This window comes from Pinus tabuliformis, chromosome 1_2 (genome assembly GCF_031772625.1).
Source record: "Pinus tabuliformis cultivar Carrire ecotype Pingquan chromosome 1_2, CPIR1, whole genome shotgun sequence".
Classification (NCBI taxonomy): domain Eukaryota; kingdom Viridiplantae; phylum Streptophyta; class Pinopsida; order Pinales; family Pinaceae; genus Pinus; species Pinus tabuliformis.
In genome coordinates this window covers 43,221,637-43,243,604 of record NC_142298.1, presented here as the reverse complement: position 1 = coordinate 43,243,604, position 21,968 = coordinate 43,221,637, and the positions used below count along the sequence as shown (strand labels likewise).

General features: G+C 36.4%; 1 protein-coding gene across 1 annotated transcript; it reads right to left on the bottom strand.

The window, feature by feature from the left end:
- Positions 1 to 19,945: 19,945 nt before the first annotated feature.
- On the bottom strand, positions 19,946 to 21,726 carry LOC149204326 (zeatin O-glucosyltransferase-like). Its single transcript, XM_089393269.1, has one exon. The coding sequence runs from the start codon at positions 21,605 to 21,607 to the stop codon at positions 20,342 to 20,344; it is 1,266 nt and encodes a 421-aa protein (XP_089249395.1). The 5' UTR covers positions 21,608 to 21,726; the 3' UTR covers positions 19,946 to 20,341.
- Positions 21,727 to 21,968: the final 242 nt, after the last annotated feature.

The window sequence follows — 21,968 nt, the reverse complement described above, 5'->3', positions numbered from 1 at the left end:
GTTAGACAAGCTTGTGCTAGATTTTTTTTATTGTTGAATGCTAACTAGGACAAAGCTTAAATTAAGAGGAGAGTTGGTTGAAGCTAACCCAGAAGTTAGAAGAGTCTATCCTAGGAGGAAAATGGCAGAAGAAAGTCCCTTGGAATCAGACTCCCAGCTCATGGATAGTTTCATGACCATGAGAGCCATGGTAGAATAAATGTATAGAGAATTTAAGAAAGGTAGAGGTGAAGAGTTTTCAACCTCCAAACAAGATAAAGGAGTAGAAGAACCTCTTCTAGTTGCCCACCCAGAAGGCAAAGGAAAAGAAGAAAATCCCTCTCCACCATCTCCCCCATCATCACCTTCATCATCATCTTCTTCACATAAAGAAAGCCCTGAAAAGAAAAAGAAGAAACCTTCTTTGATTAAATTAGATGTGAAGTTTGATTTTCCAGTTTATGATGGAGAATTGAATGCAGAAAAGCTAGATAACTGGATTAGACAGATTGATGTATATTGCAGAGTGCAGAACATCGATTTAGAAAGGAGAAAGATTCAGCTGGCTAGCCTATGCCTTGGGGGAACTGCCCTAGTATGGTGGGAAGGCAGGACACAAGCTGATTTGAAGAAGCATGGTACGATTCTTTCTACCTGGAATGAATTTGTTTCTGCCATTAAAAACAATTCTATCCACTAGCTTATATGCAGCAAGCTATGATGAGTTGGCAAACTCTTCGCCAATTAAAAGGGAAAAGTGTAGAAAGCTACACCCAAGAATTTAGAAAAAGAGCTTTGATTCTAGGCATTTCTTTAGACTCACTTGAAACTCTACTGAAGTATATAGGTGGTCTACACAGCTATTTAAAGCACACCATTCTCATGTTTAATTCTACTAGCATAGATGAGGTATCTATTCAAGCTACACATCTAGAGGCTAGAGGCAACAATGTGAACCCAGAAGTTGGGGGATCATCAAAACCCATTGCAAGCAAGAACAAGGAAAAGAGAAAGCAGAAATGGAAAGAGAGGAAGACAAATGTTGTATAAAAGACCAAACCTTCATGCACTCATTGCAAGAAGGATGGGCATGATGATGAACACTGTTGGATTCTACATCCGGAGCTGAGGCCCAAGAAGTTCGATGGAAAAAAGAAGAAGAATGCTGCAGCTATTCAGAAAGATTTGGGGTCAGACTCAGGGGATGAAACAACAATCATAGCCACATGTATAAAAGGTAAAAATTCTGAAGCATCTACTAGTAATTCTGCACAAGCTACTGATAGTGAAGAAGATGAAAGAAAAAGACATGAGATTTTTCATATTAGAGTTATTTCCAAGCATCAAAAGGTTGATACTTTGTTTGATAGTGGCTCACAACTAAACTTAATTTCTGAAGCAATTGTAAAGAAGCTGGGATTACTAACCACACCTCACAAGATGCCATATCCATTGGGTTGGGTATGTGATAAAGCAAAGCTACAAGTGACTAGACAATGTAAACTTAGGTTTTCTTTTGGGTCAGCATTTGTAGATGAGGTTGAGTTAGATATTATTCCCTTGGGTATATGTGGAATTGTTTTAGGAAGTCCCTACTTGCATGATAGAAAAGCCATTTTCTATAGAGATGAAAACAAGTATCAACTCGTTAAAGATGGAATTGAATATATTGTAAGAGCTCATAAACTTGAGAATAATTGTACTCTCATAAACTCAGGGAGGATGAAAAGAATTGTAAATTCATGCAAAAAAAAAAATTATTATGGTTGTAAAGGAAAAGAAACCTGATAAAACCATTGTATTTGAGGGCTGTAATGCTAAACAACAAGCTGATTTAGAAAAAGTTGTTTCAGAATATGATATGTTATTTCAATAACCTAAACATTTGCCAACCAAAAAGGAAATAGTACATGACATTAATTTGCAACAAGATGATCCATTACCTAACATCAGAATGTACAGGTTGTCCGCTTTAGAGAATGCAGAAATCAAGAAGCGGGTAGAGGAGCTGATCGAAAAAGGATTCATAAGACCTCGCACATCACCATGTGGGTCTCCAATTGTCTTGGTGAGAAAGAAAGATGGCTCATGGAGAATGTGCATTGATTACCGAGCACTGAATAAGATAACGATCAAAAATCGTTATCCCCTTCCTCACATAGATGATCTATTAGATCAGTTGCAAGAAGTTGTTTACTTTTCCAAGTTGGACTTGCACAGTGGCTACCATCAGGCCAGAGTTGCAGAGCAAGATGCATGGAAGACTCCTTTCAAAACAAAGAAGGGATTGTATGAGTGGTTAGTTATGCCTTTTGGCTTAACTAATGCTCTTGCTACTTTCATGAGATTATTGATGATTTTTTCATTGTATATCTAGATGACATTCTTGTATTTAGTAAAACATGGGAAGAACATTTGAAGCATGTAAAGCAGACTCTAGATGTTTTGAAAAGAGAAAATCTTTATGTTAAGCTATCAAAATGTGAATTTGGAAAAACATCTTTGAATTATTTGGGTCATATTGTAGGGGTTGGTGAATTGAAGATAGATCCCTCTAAGGTTGCAGTCATTATAAACTGGCCTAAACCCAAATCTGCTACAGAAGTTAGAAGCTTCCTAGGAGTAGCACAATATTGGAGAAAGTTTATTGCTAACTTTTCCTTGATTGCAGCTCTCTTACATGCTTTAACAGGATTTAACAAGGTGTTTCAGTGGGGAGGCAAACAATAGAAATCCTTCGACACCTTAAGAAAAAAGATTAGTACAACACGAGTACTAGCACTGCCCGATTTTCAAAGACCCTTTGAGATTGAAACGGATGCTAGTGACTATGCCATGGGAGCAGTGTTGATGCAGCACGGTAAACCCATATGTTATCATTCTGAAACATTTTATTCTGCAATAGTTAATTATCCCACATATGATAAAGAATTGTATGCATTAATACAGAGTATGAAAAAATGGAAACATTATCTAATGGGCAAAGAGATAGTTATACATATTGATTATCAACCACTTCAATATTTACACTCACAAACTAAGTTGCAGCAATCAAGACACTATAGGTGGATGGGTTTTCTACAACAGTTTCATCTTGTCATCAGATATAAAAAGGGCATACATAATAAAGTTGCAGATATGTTGTCCAGACCAATCATAAATGCATCAACTATACTTAAGCATAACTCAGCATTGCATGAAAGTTGCATTGACCAGTATGCTCAAGATATAGATTTTAAAGATGTATATGCAACTTTAAGTCATGGCAAACAAGTAGAAGGATTAGATTATCACGTTAAGGACCAACTCTTGTATCATTTTGGAAAGTTATGCATTCCTCAAACCGAAAGAGTAAAGATAATTCGAGAAGCATACACTTCTCTAATATCAAGTCACTTTGGTGTAAGTAAAACAGTTGCACAACTGCAAAGATTTTGTTATTGACCAAAAATGAATGAAACAGTTTCTAGATATGTAAGAGGGTGTACCATGTGTGCTAAAAGCAATCCGAGCAATAGAAAACTAGGCTTGTACACTCCACTTCCAGTTCCTTCTCATCCTTGGGAAAGTGTTTCCATGGATTTTGTTGGGGGACTGCCTAAATATAGAAAAGGTCATGACTTATATGTTATTGTGGATAGGTTCAACAAAATTTGTATTTTAATACCCTGTAACAAACAGATTACAGCTGAACAAATAGCAAAGTTGTTCTTTCAACATGTATGGGTTCATTTTGGATTACCCACTTCCATTGTATCTAATCGAGATTCCCGATTTGTTGGGAAATTTTGGTCAAGTTTGTGGGAATTGACGGACACCGGACTGAAGAAGAGCATAGCTTTTCATCTGTAAACAGATGGCCAAATAGAGGTGGTCAACTAGACAGTGATCCAGTTACTCAGAGGCTATTGCAGCAAGCATCCCAAACTTTTGGATGAACATTTATGTTATGTGCAACATGCTTACAATTGGGCTAAACATTCTTCTACATAGAGATCTCCTTTTGAGACCTGTTTTGGTTTCACACCAAGGTCTCCCTTGGATTTTTTCTTTGGTAAAGACATAGCAGTCGATGGACACAGTGATGTGGACAAGGCAACCAAGTTCATTGAACAAATCCAAGAGATTACCAGGCAGTATAGGAATAGCTGGAAAAGAGCCAAGCCAAGTACAAGGCAAGGCATGATAAGCATCGGATTGAGCATAGTTTCCAAGTTGGTGATCAAGTCTGGTTGTATATCAGAAAATACATAATGCAAGGTGAAGGTAAGAAGCTGAAGCCAATAAGGTATGGACCTTTCAAGATACTTGAGAAAATCAGTGAGAATTCTTTTCACCTTGATTTGCCAGCTTACATGCATATCTATTCCATAGTTAATGCAGAAAGCTTGAGACTGTTTGAACCTTCATTGATTGAAGATCCCGAAGAGCAGAGTCAATTGCCTTCTATTGATGATCTGTTGCCTGAATATCTCAATGAATTTCAAGAAGATACAGTTCTGGACAAGAAGGTGAGAACTATGCGTAGAGGGGATGTTGAGTACCTTAGAATTGGACTCAAAGGTTCAAAACCAAGCAGTGCAAGATGGATAGAAATTGGGCAAGCGAGGAATCTATATCGTCACTTGATTGATGCTTAAAAACCAACTTTTGGTGGTCCAAAAGCTTTTTCAGTGGGAAGACATGATCCAAATGGATCCTAGAACACTCTCTAAGGTTTCATGAACTCTCTAAAAATCATGCAAAGACTAAAAGTCTTATAAAGATCAAGCTATCGGAAGGAATCCTCAGATAGTTGCAATGGTGATCAGTGTGGATCAACGAGGGTCAACGATCTCGCGTAGAGAGTCGCAGACCATGGTAACACGCGCTGACACCAACCAACAAATGCAGTGACAAATTTAAGCAGCGGAGGTAGTTTCTGATATGCAATTAGCGAAAAGTCACTAATCGCATATCACAAGGAAAACCTCTCAGTGAAGAGAAGTCCCAAGCACCCAAACCCGAAATAATTATAAAATGTGGAAAATATTGTTTCGGTTCTATCGAAGTTGTATTCCACAAAACCGGCAGAATATCAGAGGGGCTTCGAGCAGTAAGCGGTTTCAGCCGAGTTCCGTCTGATGCCATACAGTGATTGTCATGCGTCCCAGGGAAGAGAGATAGAACCGCTCACATCAGACGAGTAAGCATCATGCTACTCAGCCACCCAATATGGACGACGATCGTAGGATTTGGGGCCCCTAGATCAACGACGGAGACGCCTTTTGATGGATGACCGGATTTGACAAGATTATAAAGCAAGGTCACATAGGATTTGAAGTCCGATATGGACAATGCATTGGCAGAAGGTCGTGTTTCGTGGGCATTCTTGGAGTTAACAGAAAAAACGGTTGTTTCAAACATGTCCAAGAGAACTAACACTCATCTGTTATGAAATAGGTGGCCACCTCCCTGTGAGGCGTTATACAGTGACTGATTACGCAGGATAGAGGGATTCAAATGGACAGAGGGAGGGGAACTAGAACGCCAGGAAGCGGGAACGAACAATCAAGAAGCAGATTGGCTTAAAAGCCACAAACTGATAGAGAGAGAAAAGAAATTCAAGAGCAATAGACAATAAGCTGAAAGCATAGAGAAGAAGCTGAACTGACCTACAGAAGAAAAGGTAGCATCGAGCCAGGATTAGGACAGAGATAGAGAGGGTCAGAGAGTCTTTGTACTCCAGAGAAGGCTTGAGGGGTTCAAGTGCACTCCTCTGTAATGCCTGTCATGTATTGAGTCTCAGATTGGGCTCATACTACTATGACCAATATAGGTCAAGAGTCAGTGAGGAGAGTCTGTGTACTCCAAAGACTTGAGGGATCCAAGTACAGTCTCGTTGATTTATACCTATTCAGTGAGACTCAAATTGAGCTCACTGTCGTAAAAACTTTGTTTTGAAAACATAATAGAGAGGCCACCACTGAAGGCTGGACCATGAGATGTAGCCCAGGAGTATTGGGTGAATTCCTTATTAAACTTGTTGTGTTTATATGTGTTCCTTATTATGTTTTCTTTAACTGCTTCATTGCCTGTGTATTTCGCAATATTATCGATCCGTTGCACAAAATAACATAGGCACATCCATGCACATGAGTTTGTAATACCTTATTGTTTGTCTTAAATCAATTTCAGATCATGGACACCCTCTTGAACACAAATAACATCCAGGAAGAAATGTAACATGCAAAGTAGGAGTGGGCTCCAAAGCCGACGAAATTACCATGCAGAATTCTCTCAAGCCACTAATAAAAGTGAGAAACCAGGTGAAGGGAGAAGAACTTAACGCTTTTGTAAACCAAACTTGGTGGAGGAGACAATGACCACGAAATCTCCACCACTCCCAAAGTAAACGAAGGTTGGATAAAACCGACAAATTAACTGAGCTCGGACCACAAACTTACAACCACCATACTACCACATCAAAATAGCATTCCTGAAACTCGACAAGTGCCATAAACCCACTTCCCTCTCCCACACACAATCCCGAAGAGAATGAATGAAACTTCGCACGCAACACCGTTAAACTCACCGTATACCATACGTAATGGAAAGACAAGATAATTTCCCTCCTTACTATCCACTAAATATACGCATTCATAGCACACACGCAAGCCTTGATGCTCATCGCCCCATCACGGATCATTCTCCTCAAATTTAAATTTCAATACTATTTAAATTTTAATATTAAAAATTAACAAATTTTTTAAAATAATGTATCAATATAATACAAATAAAATGATAATATATTTTATTTTAGGATTATTTTTCTTTACATATACATGAAAATGGTTTTTTTAAAATATATAATTTAGATCTTAGGTAAAATATACAATTTATATCATAAGTGAAACTATATAATTCTTTATGGAAATGTCTTTTACATTTTATATTAATGGGAAAAATGTTACTTTAAAAAAATATATAATATTATTTTCATTTTATTTTACTTTATATTAATGAAAATATATTGTTTTAAAAATATATAAAATTTAAATTTGTCAATTTATTTTATAGACTAAAAAATGTATTTTTATTTTTTTATAAAATAAGAAAATGTTAATAAAAAATAATAATAATAAAGTTATATATATATATAAATATAATTTTAGTTAATTTTGTAATCTATATATATATATATATATATATATATATATATATATATATATATATATATATATATATATCCTAAATACTATTAAAAATATTTAAAGATTAAATCCTACCATCTATTTATTAAATCTCAACTTTTTATCATCACAAAAATATTTTATAAAAATTTAATAAATGTTAAATTACTACTATATAACGATTAATTATTAATAATTAAATTAAAATTCTAAAAATTATATTATAAAAGAAACTTTTTATTAACCTAATGAAACCTAAAATTTTAATTATCAGTATAAAATTTCAATGTTCCAATGTAGCTGTTATTGTAAGTGGTAAATAATATCGTGGTTGTTGGTATCTCAAGAGGTCTCTTACCCGACAAGTTTCAATCCACAAACACGTTTTGATCCTTGTTGACCTATCTTACTTTGCAAGCTCTATGTGGTTTCAAACCAAAAAAACATTTTGATCCTCGTCAACCTATCTCTTTCAGAGTGCAAACTCTGTGTGGTTTCAAACCAGAAACAAATTTTGATTCTCGTCACAAACTCTGCACGATATGTGGAGGCCTCAGCCATGTGCAGTGATAATGCCCTCTCTAACATCGTAAAACCTGAGAAACCATCTATCAAATTGAATTCACTTTTCGACCAAATTATTGGTATAGTCAAATGTTTGCGAGTTGCAATGTAAATTGCACTGTTAGTTGTTGACACTTAGAGCCATTTGATAACAGTGGAAAAATTCATTGAAGCAATTTGGTAGTAGTAAAAGATTATCCTAGCAACCTTAAATGGAATATGTGAACAAATTCGAGGGTTTCTAAAATGACATATCCATATATACAAATTTGCATTGTGCTGCTAGTATAGAAAGACTTTAATCCATTTTTCTTTGTTCCAACATTTTTTGTGCAAAACCATTTAGCGATTCATATACAACCCAGAACTATGAAAAATTCTACACTCATGGCTATTGATCACCCATGGAAGATTACACTCACTCTGTTAGGCGCCCATACTTTTCCTTTTGGAAATGGCAATGGTACAACAGTACAGTAAAATGATTTGGAAATAGTGGAAGATTGTTGTAGTACATTTCAATGTAATGTCTTCGTTAATTGTGAATGTCTTAGGGCTTTTAGAATGTTATAGTTATATACACTATTTTTTCACCGGTGTTATAAAGGGATCTTAAATCCAATTTTCCCATGTTTCAAAATTTGTGTACATAAATATAAAATATTATTCAAAAATGCCATAAATCCTCTACTCTCAATCATGAGAGAAGATTATAGTTAGCCATTTGACATAGAGAAAAATTACCTATTATCATATTATACTTTGGCCATTTAGCAAAATTTCCAATGTTGGTTCATCTATTAATCCAGTGTTCAAGGGTCAGCGGAACCTTGTTTGCTTCAATCCTGCTAGCTACCCTACTGCAATACTTCGGTATATATCTATGTACACAGTAAGGACTATTCCAAACTTGGATTTTGGTATGAGATATTGAAACTAACCTGCTCAATAATAATACATATTATTTAATGTAACAATAGTTTTATATTTTACAAACAAACCTTTCACAATTATCTTGTTACTACACATCTTTCATTTAAACAAGTTATGCCATGCCATTAAAACCAACAAGTTATGCCATGCCATTATAACCAATGGATCGTATAACTCATAACAAAGGTTTACAAAAAATCATACCACTGCAATTATAGAAATTTACTTTTATGTTTTGAAAGATATCAAATCAAGAATTCTTATATATTTGACTTTAGGTTAGATAGGGAAATTCACAGAGGAAAATTCCACTCCTTCTAACTAACTAGAATGACAATCACACCCAATTTTCCCTCTGAGTCAGTTTGCATTTCCAAGACAATAGTAGACATGGACCTTACCATACTAGGTTTGTCCAAAGGCATCAAAACTTTTTCGATTCCATCCCAGGAACTCACAAACTCGCAAGTTTGTCTTAGGGATTCCACTAGCCACCCATCAGCTCAAGAATACCCTGACAGATAGAGTCATACCCTTCCTCAACAATGTCATGATCAACGAATCAAATGATTTCCAGTCTCCCCTCTCAGATGCCTCAGGTATTTTCCTCCCCCCTTCTTGGCTTATGTCCCTATCTGTGATGATTTATCTCTAAAGATGGGAATAACTCTCTCTAACTATGTGGTAAGTAACCTATAATCTACTCAATTACCATATTAAAAATAAATTAAATATTTACTTTTTCATTGAGAAATATTACAAAATCTTTATCATATTTATATTATACAAATTTTATAAGTTTATACTCATATTAACTAAATAATAACATATATGTTAATATGCATGTGTAACCTATAACTTTAATCATTGTGATAAATGGTAATAATGAAAGTAATCTATCTTACTAAAAAAGTGTTTTAGAATCTATGTAGTTTAGTATTAAAAGAAACACTCATCACAAAAAATAAAAATAAATATCAGATGTTTTTTATTTAAAATAAATATCAGATGTTTTTTATTTAAAATAAATATTAGATGTTTTTTATTTAAAAAAATAATCACTATACCAAATTAAACTGAAAACAATTATATCACTCATCAATCTCACAAAAAAACAAAAAATATGGGATATTCATTATACCAAAGCTAAACTAGGAAACAATTATACTGCCATCGTTGAACTACTCTCAAACAATTTTATTCCCCTCCTCCAAAACAATGTTTTGTCGGTATACATCTGTAGCCTATAATTTTAATAATTGTGATGCTAATAATTATTAAAGACAATAATGAGCCTCTTAGCCTAGCAGGGGCAGTGAGACATCAATCATATAAAGATTTTAAAATGCATATTGAATGTTTTTTTAAGGTTAGATTTTAAGCTTCTGTGGAAGTTTTTTGTAGTGTCATGATTCGGATTATTCACAGTTTTTAGTTTATTCTGCGAACGTTTCAAACCCCAAAAGGGGTCCATCATCAGGACAAATCAGATAGAATATGAATGAAAGATTTATCAAAGTTTTACCAACCATACAAAAAACATGTAATTTGGGCATCGGGTGGAGAAGAAGCTAATAAATTATCGACATGTTTGAAACCTCTTGACATTGACATTTGTAGTTTATGGTTGGAAAGCTTGGTTGATTTAAATATTGTAAAGATTTTTAATTTAAATTGTGCAGTAAAATATGTTAAAAAAATATTATATAAATTAGTGTAGGAAGTTTGTCTGATTCAAATTATTTTGCAATATATATTAATATATTAATGCAAAAATAGTGTACGTTTTAAATTATTATGGGAAAAAATTATTTTTGAAGTTTAAATAAATTAATCTATTAAATTTTAGAGTCAAATTTTATGGAAAAGCTTGAGAATGAAAATCGTTTTTAGAAGAAATAAATAACCTAAAATATATTCAAACTGAAACAATTTCCTAATAAAAATATTCCAATTCACATAATAAATTATTCATTTGGAAAAAAATTATTTTTTTATAAATTATTATTCTAACTCACATAATGAATTACTTATTTGAAAAAAATATCTATATATTTATTTTTTTTATAAAATAAATACTCACTAATCATTCTCCTTAAATTTTAATTTCAATATTATTTTGAATTTTAATATTAAACTTAAATTCAAATTTTAATATTATTTTAAATTTTAATATTAACCAACAAAAAAGTTTGAAATTTTATTTTGGGTGTTTTTTCCTTACATATATAAAAACATTCTTTTTATTTTTATATAAAATGAAATCTTATTATTTAAAGGTATATAATTTATAAAATCAAATTTTATTATTTAAAGGTATATAATTTAGATGATAAGCAAAAGCATTTCTTATTTTATATAAAATGGAAAAACGTCATTTAAAATATTGTAGATTTTTGTTAGATATATGGAAAGTATATATATAATTTTTCATTTTATATTAATGATTAAAATATAATTAATTTTTTTTATAAAACTAAAAAATATATTATTAAGAAATAATAATAATATGTTTTTATTAAAAAATATATATTATTTTGAAAAATAATTTGACTTAAACATATATATTTAAAAAAACATGTAACAAAATTTTTAACTATGATTTATTTATATTACATTCTTATATATCTATATCTATATCTATATCTATATCTATATCTATATCTATATATATATATATATATATATATATATATATATATATATTTAATTTTGTAATTTGTTTTTAATTAAATTGAAAAGTAAAAAAGACAATTATTTTTTGAAGATAAATTCATACCATTGATTTATTAAATTTCAACTTATTTTTATCTTTATTAAAAATATTCCATAAGTACTTCTTAAAAATTAAATTCCTATTATCTATTTATTAGTTATTGATAATTATAATTAATAAAGATTTTAAAGTTCTATTGTGAAATAAACAAATTTGTTAACATAATGAATGAATGAAATTTTAACGTCCACGAGACTAAGTGTATGGGACCAGTAGCTTCCCTACTTTTTACCCTCTGCAATTCAATCCTCTTATTATTAAAATTAATGATGAGTTGACCATACCTTCTAAAGTCTATGGGACGAGTAGCTTCCCTACTTTTTGCCTTTTGCAATTCAATCCTCGTATTATTCAAATTAATGATGAGTTGACCACACCTTCTAACATCCCTCACTGAAAAGACAATGCCAAGGAACCCATGTTAACGTCACTGTATGTCCCATCACTTAAAAGGCAATGTCAAGGAACTTATGTTAACACACTGATGTAATTGTCTCCGAGATATTGTTGTAACTGTCTCTGATGTCTCTGAAAGCATCACATTTAAAATGAAATGTTTTTCTGATTCCACTGCCCCAAGAGTGCAAAAAGTACACACCCGCACTTCCCAAACTTCTTTAGGTCTTTTCCACCGGTCTGTTTCGCGTCATAATTGATGCGAGTTAGTTCTTAATTGAGCAATAAGAATATTTGCTCTCCATGGCATGCTAGCTCCAATGTACTTTTCTTTGTTGGATATCACACGCGGAGTTGAATTCTTGAACATAGTACTTATTCTTTCTACCCAACTATTTTCCCCATATATGCTAACGAAACTTCTCCATAACATAACTCTTCAAATCCTTGTTATTTGTGGGACATGCATTGATGTAAATATTTCATTTTTGCAGCCATTTGTTGTTTTGTCTCATCCGTGATTTCTTTCTTTCACTCATTCCTTCATTGAAGATAACTTGTCATCTACCTTTTGCCATTTGCTCAATTCTTTGAAGATACCCTATAAGACACACCATAGCAATTTCTTCGATGGAAGTTGCTCATGTTTCACTCAACATTATCTCATAACAAACCAAACTTTTTATTTTAAACTTGCTCATGATCAAGCATTTTTGGATTTTCATAAATTGCTTCCATTTTGACAAAGGAATGTTGCTAGCCCACAATTCAATATAATATTACCAAACAAACTAGGAGCTCAAAAAGCACATTAATTATTTTCCAATCCCATAACTCTACATCTGTTTTGAAGAGCATATAATGCTTCCACCCTCCTAAAATTCTCTTCTTTCTACAATGCTCCCAATTAAGCTTGTTGTTGAAATCAATCCCGACGTACTTGTATTCATTTACTTCTTCAAGAATGTTGTCTTCAAAGAAGAACATATGATGGCTCTGCTTCTTTTTATTTGAGAAAATCATTATTTTGGTTTTGTTGGTATTGACTTGCATCCCCACTACTTTACAAAAGTGATAAGGGCCTATAGGTGCATTTGCAATCCCTGGGCCAATTTAGCAATCAATACAAGGTCATCAGCTTATAAAAGAATCTTTAACACAAATTTCCCCAACCAAACACCATCCCCACCTTGTAGATTTAGCCACTCTTCCAATTTATCAATATATAAACCAAAAAGAGTAGGGGATAAAGGCCAACCTTGCTTGACTCGGATGTCACTTCTAAAGCTTTTTAAAATCTCCGTTGAAGTTCTGATTTTGGCTTTCACCTCTTCAAAAAGCCTATGGACAACGACTCTATAATGCAAAGGAATTTCAAGTTCTTCCATTCTACGCCACAATTTATCTCTAGGGATTGTGTCAAATGCCTTTTTGAAGTCAACCAAGCATCAAAATAATTATTTTTTGCCCTCCCAAACCTTTTCAATAATGTGTGTCAACTTAATACCATGATCTACTGTAAAATGCTTGCATTTTGCCTTCTTTTCTTAATATATTAAAATTTAAAATAAAACTTAAAATTTTAATTATTAATATGTAAAAATATATTTTCCGTGTGGTTTCAACCCAGAAATACACTTTGATCTTCGTCGACCTATATTAGAGTGCAAAGTGTGTGGTTTGTGGAGGCCTCATCCATGTGTAGTGATACTGCCCTCTCGGACATCATAAAACCCTAGAAACCATCTATCCAATCGAATTCACTTTTCACCAAAATATTGTTACAGTCAAATGCATGTGAGTTGCAAGGTAAATTGCATTGTTCATTGCTAACACTTGAGCCCTTTGCAGACTCTGAGTTGCTCACACCATTTGATAATAGGGGAAGATTACGCAGACTGTCAGTCGCTGACACCATTTGATAATAGGGGAAAATTACAATGAATCAAATCAGTAATAAGGAAAGACTATCCCAGTATCATTCAGTGGAATGTGTGAACAAATTTCAAGGTTTTAAAAATGATATCTATATATACAAATTTGCAGTGCGCCTGTGGTATAGAAAGACTCATCCAATTTTCTTAGTTCGAAATTTTTTTTATGCAAAACCATTTAGCTATTCATACACTACTCAGAGAAAAAAAAAAAAAAAAATTAGAAATCTTACCCATACAAACAATAGGAAAGCAAATCTCATCACCAAATTGATCTTCGGAATTTTGATATTTGAAATTGATTTACGAATCGATGTTCAACCCTCAATAATTAAGGTACAAATAGACACACCCGTGTTCTACACTCAATGGTTATTGATCATCTTGAAAGATTACACTTCATTCTCTTAGGTGACCACAGTTTTCGATTTGGCAATGGTAGCAGATTACAGTAAAGTGATTTGGCAATAGTGAAAACTGAAAAACTGTTGCACTATCTTTCAACGTATTGTCGTTGTTCATCGTGAATATTTTAGGGCTTTATACAGTTATATATACTATTTTTTCACCAGTGTTATAAGATAAAAATCAGACTTTGAATTAAATGAAGGAGTTGCAGCTCATAGGTGAGTACTGCACCTGGAGACTGCAGTCAAACAAAGAAGAGACTCTCTCTCCGTTCACTCTCATTACATCCAATGAATATTACAATATTAAATACATCACTGAAAATCAGGCAGTTGTAAACAACCTCCTAAACTCTAGGAACAAATCCTAAACTAAGGAGATACGTTACAACTATGTAACCATTTCTCCATTAATACAAAATAATATTGATTATTTTTAACTCCCCCCCCCCCCTAATGGAGAAAGGGTTATTCTGCACTCCTAACATCCCTCTAAATAATTCAAACTTTACTCGCCCTAGAGGCTTAGTAAAAATATCAGCTAAATTATCACAAGTGTTACAATACTCTACACATATTTCTTTGGACTGTATCTTTTCTCAAACAAAATGAAACTGAGTGTCAATATGTTTAGTATTTTTATGGAAAACTGGATTGTATGCAAGCTTTATTGTGCTCTGGTTGTCAGTTTTGATGTTGGTTGCTTCTTTCTGTCCTTCACCTGCATCGCTGAGCAATCTCCTCAACCAGATAGCTTCGCATGCGGCTGCACACAATGCTTGGTACTCAGCTTCACATGATGATAGTGCTACAGTACTTTGTTTTCTGCTACTCCACGAAATAACCCCGGATCCAATACTAAATGCGTAACCTGTGATGGATCTTCGATCATCCAGGTTACCTGCCCAATCAGAATCTGAATAACCTGCTAAAGTAACATAAAAAATGTCAGTGTATAAAATACCATAATTACAAGTACCACTAAGGTACCTCAACACACATTTTGCTGCAATCCAGTGACTTTCAAGTGGTTTGGACATAAACTGGCTCAGCACACTAATAGAATATGCCAGATCAGGTCTGGTTGTCGTGAGATATATCAAACTTCCCACTAGCTGTCTATACAAAGTGGCATCCACCTGTTTTGTGCCATTGTCACTGCTTAACTTTAAATTCTGCTGCAATGGTGTTGCTACTGTTTTGCACTGCTCCATTCTGAATCTTTCCAACAGGGTTCTGGCATACTTCCCTTGAGTAAGAAAAGTTTGACCAGATTCTTTCCATACCTCCAATCCTAGGCAATAATGAAGATCTCCAAGGTCTTTCATTTCAAATACTTGTGACATTTGCTGCTTGATTTCTTTGATCAAATTATTTGCATTTCCTGTTATGATCATGTCATCCACATACAAAGAAATCAAAATAATCTGCCTCTATTTATTTAACTTGGTATACAAGTTTGGATCGTTGAGGATCCTTTGAAAGCCATGCTGTATAAAAAATGAATCAATTTTCTCATACCATGACCTGGGTGCTTGTTTCAAACCATAAAGTGCCTTATGCAATTTGCACACTAAATGCTCCTGCCCCTTTTTCACAAAACCAGGAGGCTGTACTAAATAGGTTTCTTCCTTTAATTCACCATTCAGAGATGCAGACTTAACATCTAGCTGGTGTAGTTTCCATTTATGTTTTGTTGCTAAAGAAATTAGCATTCTAATTGTATTTAATTTAGCTACAGGGGCAAAGGTGTCATCGAAATCTATTCCTTCTCGCTGTGAGTAACCCTTTTCTACCAGTCTAGCTTTGAATTTTTCTACACTCCCATCTGCATTTATCTTTGGTTTATACAGCCACTTATGTCCTATAGGGGTTTTTCCTTCAGGCAACTCAACTAAATCCCAAGTATGGTTTCTATATATTGATTCAATTTCCTCATGCATTGCAGCCCTCCGCGCATCTGATTTACTTGCTTCTTCATAGTTTGCAGGTTCTACAATGTTTAAAATTTTGGACATTAAAGCATAGTCTTTCAATCTAGCAGGTAGTCTAGTCTTCCTACATGATCTCCTAGGTAGAGGAATTACCTCAACTCTATCTGTTTCAACACTTTCCGGGCTTGCATCCTCACTTATTATACTATCTGCTGCTTCTTCTTCCTGTTTCTATTGTTGCTCCTGCTCTTCATCTTCTTCACTGTTTACTTCTATTAACAGTGGAATGTGGCTATCACTGTTAGAATCTTCCTTTCCATCTTCAGCCTGTTCATGAAAAATAACATCTCTGCTTGCAAAAACTTTATGAGTCACAGGATTATATAACTTGTATGCCTTATACTCAGTGCCATATCCAACAAATATACATTTCAGGGCTTTGGGGTCTAACTTCTTCCTATCTGCTTTCGGTATATGAGCATAAGCTTTTGATCCAAATATTCTTAAATGACTAACTGCTGGTTTGAGTCCAAACAATGCTTCAAAAGGGGTTTTGAAGCCTAGACATTTAGTAGGACTCCTATTCTTTAAATAAACAGCAGTGTTAATAGCTTCTGCCCAAAGACCATTTGATAGACCCTTACCTTGAAGCATACTTCTGGCGCACTCCACAAGGGTTCTGTTCTTCCGTTCTGCTACTCCATTCTGCTGTGGAGTGTGTGGCACTGTGAATTGCTGCATAATCCCATGCTGCTTGCAGAAGTTCATGAACTCTCCTAACCTGTATTCTCCCCCTTGGTCCGAGTGGAGAATCTTTATCCTTTTTCCTGTTTGGTTCTCTATCATAGATTTAAACTCTTTAAAGTACCGAAAGGCTTGACTCTTTTTACTTAGAAAGTACACCCATGAAAACCTAGTGCAATCATCTGTAAACAACAGAAAGTAATATGCTCCTCCTAAAGACCTAGTTTGCATAGGTCCACAAATATCTGTATGCACTAGTTCTAGAATGTCTCTTTCCTTTCTGTTGACATGCAAAGGGAACTCTTCTCTATGCATTTTCCCTAATGCACATCCATCACATTCCAGCTTGACATTATGAAAAACAGGGAGTCCATCGACCATACCTTTCTTCTGAAGTAAGATGAGGTCTTGCAAATTGAGATGGCTGAATCTCTGATGCCAGAGATTTTCGACTGTTGATCCAGCTGCAACCATTGCTTGTCGTGGCATACTCTTTGCATCCAATCTGTACAAGTTCCCCACGCGCACTCCTGTTGCAACTGTTACCATCTAGCTATCCTTAATGACACAATTATTCTTAAAGAATTGCACCTGCATGTCCTGGTCTGTAATCATTGAGACAGAGATCAAATTTTTCTTAATTCCTGGAACATATAATACATTTTTAAGATGTTTAATGTCACCACTAGGTAGCTTCACAGGAATATCACCATATCCTTTGATCTCATACCCACTGTCATCTCCTAGATAAATTTTTGATCCACATGCAGTTTCTTCAAGAAATTCAAAACAGTCCTTCTTACCGGTCATATGTGAGGATGCGCCAGAGTCGACATACCATATGTCGTCCTCATCTCCCTTTGATGTTGAAAGAGCACAATCGACTGTGAATAGTCGAAGATCATGGCTGTGGTCCTCCTCTTCTCCAGCAAAACAACCCTGGTGTTTCCTCTGTTTGCTTCTTTTCTCATCCGCCTGCCTCTTATAGCATTCTTTAATCTGATGACCAGGTTTTCCACAGTAAAAACATTTCTTAACATAATTATCAGTCATACCTCTAAATGATCTCTTTTGAAATGTGTTGGCTCCTTTCTGCTGCTGCTGCTGCGGTTGTTGGTGCTGGTGCTGCTTCCCTCTGTACTGTCGCCTTTTCGCCATCAGAGCAAGGTCATTGCTCTGAGTTTTTAGATTCTGTCGTCGCTCCTCCTCCTGGAGCAGAATCGCTGTCAGCTCATCAAATGAAGGGGCTTTCTCCCTTGCTGACAGTCCTGTGATGAACGTCTGGTATTCATCAGTCATTCTGTTCAATGTGAGTGTGACCAGATCTGAGTCGGACACCTTCTCTCCAATAGCTCCCAATTTGTCACTCAGGTCCTTAACTCTGGCCATGAATCCAGCAACGGACTCATTCTCTTCCATCTTTAATGCAAACAGTTTTCCCTTGAGTGCCAGAACACGATTTGTATTCTGAGTCTCGTACAAGTTCTTGATCGTTGTCCATATATCTGCGGCCGACTTGCACTCTCTGATATGGGGGATAATATTGTCTTTAACAGACATCTTCAGTATGACTTTCGCTTTCGTTTCTCTTTTATCCCAATCTTGTTCTTGGGTCGCTGTTCCAGATCTCTGCTCATTTCCCAAGACGATCGACCATGCATTCGCACTCTCCAGCAAAGTTTGCATTTTAAATTTCCAGTTGGAGAAATTCATTCCATCGAGTTTGCCAGACTCGTGGAGATATGATTCTAAACTGTTGTTCATTTCTACCCAACTGAACACTCCAATCGGCCACCACCGGGCAAGTCCGATCTGCTACCACCGAACAGATCAGGGACTTTACTGTGCCACCACTGGCAAGTCCGATCTGCTGCCGAACAGATCAGGGACTTCACTGTGCCACCACCGGGCAAAACCGATCTGCTACCACCGAACAGATCAACAAACAACTCCAACACGCCACCACCGGGCAAAGACGATCTGCTTCCACCGAACAGATCAAGGAGCTGCACTGCGCCACCACCGGGGAAATCCGATCTGCTGCCACCGAACAGATCTCAGAGCTCTAATTCGCCACCACCGGGCAGGTCCGATCTGCTACCCCCGAGCGGATTACGGAACCTCAATTCGCCACTACCGGGCAAATCAAATCTGCTGCCACCGAGCAGAAATCTCCACGTGGCACCACCGGGCAACTCCGATCTGCAACGAAAAATTGCAGATTTTCAGAGAGAAAGAGGTTGGCTCTTTGGCGCTCTGAACAGCTACGGATCCGCGCCAATTGCAGAAAAGAAAAATTGATGAAGTGCACCGAAATTGGCGCGATTAACAACCACGGATCTGCGCCAATTCAGTTACTTTTTCGCTGGCGCGCTTATCAACCTCAAACCCCCGCCAATGAGCGCGTCTGTTCACTAAAAAATTGCGCCAGTCGCTTGTTCTGTTCTTTATTGGCGCGATTCTCTACAAAAAATCCGCGCCAATTGCTACTTCTTCTAGAAAAAAAAATTGTGCTCCAACCCTTTCTTCGGCTCAGAGATGATCAGTGATCTAAAACCCTTCGCTCCAGGTGTTACTGCAGTTCCACCTGATCATACAGACACACTTACATGCTCTCTTACCACTACAGATATGTAACTTAATGATGCATCCCTAAGAAAAAAAATTAAGGCTACCTCTACCCTAAGCTCTCATACCAAAATAAAAATCAGACTTTGAATTAAATGAAGGAGTTGCAGCTCACAGGTGAGTACTGCACCTGGAGACTGCACTCAAACAAAGAAGAGACTCTCTCTCTGTTCACTCTCATTACATCAAATGAATATTACAATATTAAATACATCACTGAAAATCATGTAGTTGTAAACAACCTCCTAAATTCTAGGAACAAATCCTAAACTAAGGAGATACGTTACAACTATGTAACCATTTATCTATTAATACAAAATAATATTGATTATTTTTAACTTTATAAAGAGATTTTGAATCCAATTTTTCCATGTTTCAAAGTTTGTGTTCTTAGATTCAAAACTGTCATAAATCCTCTGCACTCAATCGTCAGGGAAGGTTACACTAGGCCATTTGAAATAAGGGAAAAATTCCCCATTATCAGATTATACTACAGCCATTTAGCAATATCAGATTATACTGCAGCGGCTTGGCAATAGTGAAAGATAACCCAGTGTCTTTCCAACGAATGCCGTTATTATTATAACAGAACAAATGTTTAGAAATTTACAACCATAAATATCTAATCTAGTTTTCACTGGTGATACAGAAAAAGACTTTGAACCCCTTTCCCTGAAGAAGGATTTCGCATATGTGAGAAGCAAAATCCTGAGCAATTCCGCCAACGCTCTCAATCATTACTTCCTTCATTCAGATTTGAAGTAAAATGATTGATAAATGACTCCAACTCCTTCCACGATGATCCTCCCTCTGCCACGGCCCTCTGGGCGGCCACTCCAAGTTCCTTGGCCCTCCTCCTCATTTCCACTCCCTCTCAATCTTCCCCCATCACTCGCTCAATCGCCTTCTCCACCTCCTCCGCCATCACCAACTCAGTCTCATCCGCCTTCGTCCACTTCTTCACTTCCACGCCCACCTTCAGCTCCCTGGCCACCAGAATCGACTTCGCAAATTGGTCGGAATGCAGAGGCCAAGCCACCATGGGAACCCCAGCGCTGATGCTTTCCAACGTCGAATTCCATCCACAGTGCGTTACAAACCCTCCCGTGGCCTTATGCGCTAGGATATCAAGTTGGGGAGCCCAGTTTCTCACCAAAAACCCGCGTCCAGCAATTCTACGCTCATACCCTTCCGGAAGCAGCTCGCTAATCCAATCCATCCGCGCTTCATCCGACGCCGTGAAACGGGCGCTGTCCGCGACCCTAACAACCCAAAGAAACGACCGCTGAGTCGCCTCCAACCCTCGAGCCAATTCTTGAAGTTGTTGCCGAGTTAAAGAAGACGCTGAACCGAAAGAAACATAAACAACCGAAGCCGGATGTTGGGCGTCCAACCATTTCAAGCAACTTTCAACATCCGAACTAGTACTATCCTTCGTACCAATCCACACAGATTGAGGAAGAAGAGGACCGATGGCCCACAGCGGCTTCTCACAGTAATCTTCCCGCATGAATTGGGATTCCAGAGATCGGAAACTGTTGATAAGATACCCTGCCGCGAGGTGTAGATAGTCTGGCTGCCGAGATTTGAAATCAAGCCATCTCTGTGGAAGGCACCTTTTCTGGGACACAACGCAATCCGGATGTCCGCGCCCCGCTTCTTTCATAGCGTAGAAATAGGCGCTGAAGCAATTGTGAACGTAGGCCGGGGCGCCATACTTGGCAGCCACGGTCTGAGCCCACCCGAGCGACGGGTCGTGCACAATCACAACTCTATTCGGACCCAGACTGCTTATCAGATCTTCGAAAGGCTCCCTGAGATTTTCCATGGCTTCTAAGAGAGGAATAAGATGCACTGGGAAAGTGTGCTCCTTGTTTTCAAGATCTGGCAGCTCTTCTGAGAAGGAGGGCATGGGTAATTGGTGGAAACGAATGAGGAAGTTCTGAGGATCCCATCCCCTAACGCGATGTAGAGCTTGATTGATATGGGTAGAAGTAGTGACAAACAGTACATTTAGACCTCGTGCAGCGAGGGCCCTTGAAAGGTGAAGCAACTGATTAAGGTGGCCCTGTGCTGGCGATGGCAGTATCACCACCTGAATTTCATTTCTTCTTGCCAACAACGTCTCGGTGGAATCCATTAATGGCAGACCAACGATTTGCAGTAAATATAAGCTCTAAAAAGTCGTGTATGGTCGTTCTCGCAGAAGCTTGAAAACACGTTATCGAGCTGCGATGCTCGAGTCACCCCAACTAGAGAAAGATCCACGCTCAAATGGATGAAATGGATGAAGGGGGCAGTATACTTATCCCGTGAAATTACCCAAAGAGCCAAAAACAACGGGAATCCATTATCCATATTAAAAAAAAATTAACATTGCCTGCGTGATCTAATATAGAAATAGAACATTGCCTTAAAATTAGCAATCCAATAATCTTGGTAAAAGCAAATTTCATGATCGGAAAACAAAGCAGCAAGCACGTACCTTCTCTATTGAGGAG